Genomic DNA, 3,764 nt, shown 5'->3' with positions numbered 1-3,764 from the left:
TCTTTATAGAGGTCCTTCACCTCCTTCGTTAGGTATATTCCTAGGTATTTCATTTTCTTTGAAACTATGGTGAAGGGAGTTGTGTCCTTAATTAGCTTCTCATCTTGACTGTTATTGGTGTATACAAAGGCTACTGACTTGTGGACATTGATTTTATATCCTGAAACATTACTGTATTTTCTGATGACTTCTAGGAGTCTTGTGGTTGACTCTTTGGGGTTCTCTAAGTATAAGATCATGTCGTCAGCAAAGAGGGAGAGTTTGACCTCCTCTGCTCCCATTTGGATTCCCTTTATTTCCTTGTCTTGCCTAATTGTATTGACTAGAACTTCCAGCACTATGTTGAATAGTAAAGGTGACAGAGGACAACCTTGTCTGGTTCCAGTTCTAAGAGGAAAAGCTTTCAGTTTTACTCCATTCAGTAAAATATTGGCTGTGGGTTTGTCATAGATAGCTTCAATCAGTTTTAGAAATGTGCCACCTATGCCTATACTCTTCAGTGTTCTAATTAGAAAAGGATGCTGGATTTTATCAAATGCTTTTTCTGCATCTATTGAGAGGATCATGTGATCTTTATTTTTGCCTCTGTTAATATGGTGGATAACGTTTCCTATGAAAACTGTCAGAGAAATGAGAAATTTTATAACAGATGAAGAAATGAGGCAATATATGATTAGAGCAAAAATAATACTGAAAAGAAATGTAGCGGTTCGGAAGAAAGAAGGTTACATGGCCTAGGGAAAATCCTTGAAGGAAAAGGAATTTTGCTGGAGTATCCGTCTTTAGGTAGTTCACTCACTCACACACTGGTGAGTTCTCGGAGGCTTCAGTTCCTCCCCCAACGGGCCTGCGCACACGCTATTTGATTGAAGGTTCTCATGACTTGATGGTGGGCCTCCTCCAGAGTGAGTGGTCTGGATGGAGGTGGAATACATCATTCTTAGCGAAGCATCACAGGAATGGAAAAGCATGAATCCTATGTACTCGATCTTGGTATCTGAGCAGAGGGCAGTCTGAGGCATTGTGTTGGCAAACGAGTAGCCTCCAGCCTTCAGACTCACAGTCCAGAATCCAAGATCTGTAGTCAGTTGGATCTTTCCTTTCCACTGAACAGATTCTTTACAAACTCCCAGGTCCCATTGTGCGCTCATTCCCACATCCACCTGCCAGTAATGGCAGCCAGAAGTGAAGTGAGGGGTACCCAGGACACAAAGTGGCAACTGCAATCTCTCAGCAACGTCCTGTCGACTCTCTTTGATGCACACACAGCAGACACTCCTGAGATCATCAGAAATGAGGAGGAACTTGTTGGCTGTGTCAATATCCAAGGTCACATCCACTTGGAATTTCTGCATCCTTGGGTTCATCTGTAGAATAGTTGTCAGATGGGGTTCCAGCTCCTTGATCTTGGAAACCAGCTTTCCCAGCTGCCAGTTGGGCCTGAGGTTGTTTTTCCGAGAGATCATGGGGCACAAATAGCAAACTAAATCCTCCCCATGTGGCTCTATCTGCAGTGAATAGATGCAGTTAAGGCAGAAGATGCATCCACATTCCATGTATATTGGCTTTTCAAGATAGGCTGAGCACATGGGGCATTTGCTTGCTTCTTGTAACAGTCCAGCCATGTCCACGCAGAACTTCAGTATCCTTGGGTTCTGGTGTAGAATTGCTCTCAGCTGGAGCTCTAATTTCTTGACTTTGGAAACCATCCTCTTCAGCAGGTGATGGAGCCTGACGTCATTCTTCTGAGAGACCACAGAACAGAAAGGGCATGAGACACCTTCCCCACGGGGTTCCTTCTGGAGTGAGCCGATGCATCGGAAGCAGCAGATGTAGCCACAATTTAGGTACACGGGGTTTTCAAGGTAAGATAAGCAGGCAGGACACTTGCTTCCTTCTTTAAATAGTTCAGCCATGGCCACTGTCAGTATTTCAATGGGAACTATGGGCCTGCTTTTGGCTAATGAGATGGTCAATGTCCATTTCCATGTTTGTCACTGCTAGTCGTAACAAGTGATGCAAGTGTGCATCAGTTAGTCTAGATCTGGTTGGAGATTTTAGATGTTTAATTCTGGAAAAAGTCTGTTCACAGACATAAGTGCTGCCAAAGATGGTTGCCATTTTGAGTGCATGGTTCCTGAGATTAGGATATGTCTCAGAGGGGAGAGATGCATAGAAATTAGGAAGGCTGCTTGACTTGAATGCGTCTTTCAGAGAGTCACAATTCTGCAGTTCTGCCAGTTCCATTTGGTAAATTGTATCCGCATTTTCAATGTCAGTAGAAAATGGGTTACAGACAAGCTGTATGTCCTGTTCATAGAGATGAAGCTCTTTAAATCTAAATTAGAACTCCTTTTGCAACTTTTCCAGTGAATCCACACGTGTTTTATTTGGGAATGCAACCAATGGATTTTCTGCTAACAGATTTTGAGTTGTGAGGAAATGGCAGAAATTTTCCTCCTTTACTTGTTTGATAAGGAGGCCTAATTTTACTTCAAATGCTTTCACATGTGATTGCATATCACAGATGAGCTTCCCCTTTCCTTGAAGTTGCACATTGAAACTGTTAAGTAGATCTGTTACATCTGTCAGAAAGGCAATTTTCCATTTCCATTCTGCATCATTGAGCTCTGGTACTTCTTTGTTTTTGAAAGCAGAAAAGATGTAATCTTCATCACAGGTGTCGTCTTTTCTCTGTCACAGATGTGAAGTTGGCACCATCTTTCCAGCAGGAGAATCACCACTGCTAAATGGCCTTCAGTACAGGCCAGATGGAGAGCAGTCCTGTTCTTCTTGTCTGTATCATTTACACCATTTTTTCATGGAGGAAAGGATCTGCTCCACTTTCTTTGCCTCACCAGCAAAGGCCGCTTCCTGGATTTTTCTAAGATGTTTTTGTGGACGCAACAATAGGGACTGGAGAAGACACAGGGAGTGGAGTCTCCCTGCGGACTCCTAGATCTTCTTACTCTCCAACCCCCCAATTTTCCTCACTGCAGAAGCCATTGTATAGCCTGGCCTCTTGGGTTTCCACCGCCTCCTCACCTCCTTGGAGTCTATGCTCAATCCAGGAAGCCCACCTGGTCAGTCAACAACGTCACCGGAGCCTCAAAGCTCCCGTCTCCTACCAAGTAAGGCGGAGAAAACTCTGCGTACATCTTATAGAAGTTTTCCCCTCTCACCTTCTCCTGAAGTTTGCAGTCTTGTCTTCCCGATTCACAAATCGCTAAATGCGCGATTAAAATGTTAATGTGCCCATGTTTATCTTTTAATGCTCCAAAGCCGTATCTATGCCAGCCCTTCGCCAACACTTGATAGACGCAGTTCCTGTCCAGACTAGATAGCTTAGCAGTGCAAACACAGCAGCAGTATTTTCTCACCACTGTATCCCAGGCATCTAGTCGGTAGACATGTAGGAGGTCAGGGTTTAACTGGACTAAGAAACAAAATTTTAACAAATAAAACTGTAACCAAAACTGGCTGGGCAACGTTGAAAAAAATAATAAAAGAATGGGGACATGATTGCAAGAGGGACTTTACCTAACAATTGCAATCAGTGTAACCTGGCTTATTGTACCCTCAATGAATCCTCAACAATAAAAAAATTAATTAATTAATTAATTAAAAAAAAAAAAAAGAATGGGACGGCGCCTGTGGCTCAAAGGAGTAGGGCACCAGCCCCGTATGCTGGAGGTGGCGGGTTCAAACCCAGCCCCGGCCAAAAACTGCAAAAATAAATAAATAAATAAAAATAAAAGAATGCT

At 43.1% G+C, this 3,764-nt stretch overlaps 1 protein-coding gene across 1 annotated transcript; it reads right to left on the bottom strand.

The window, feature by feature from the left end:
* Positions 1-791: 791 nt before the first annotated feature.
* Positions 792-2,184, bottom strand: LOC128584258 (ret finger protein-like 3). Its single transcript, XM_053589310.1, has one exon. The coding sequence runs from the start codon at positions 1,914-1,916 to the stop codon at positions 792-794; it is 1,125 nt and encodes a 374-aa protein (XP_053445285.1). The 5' UTR covers positions 1,917-2,184.
* Positions 2,185-3,764: the final 1,580 nt, after the last annotated feature.

The sequence above is a fragment of the Nycticebus coucang genome, chromosome 4 (assembly GCF_027406575.1).
Source record: "Nycticebus coucang isolate mNycCou1 chromosome 4, mNycCou1.pri, whole genome shotgun sequence".
Taxonomy (NCBI): domain Eukaryota; kingdom Metazoa; phylum Chordata; class Mammalia; order Primates; family Lorisidae; genus Nycticebus; species Nycticebus coucang.
This window is presented reverse-complemented; position numbering and strand designations above follow the sequence as displayed.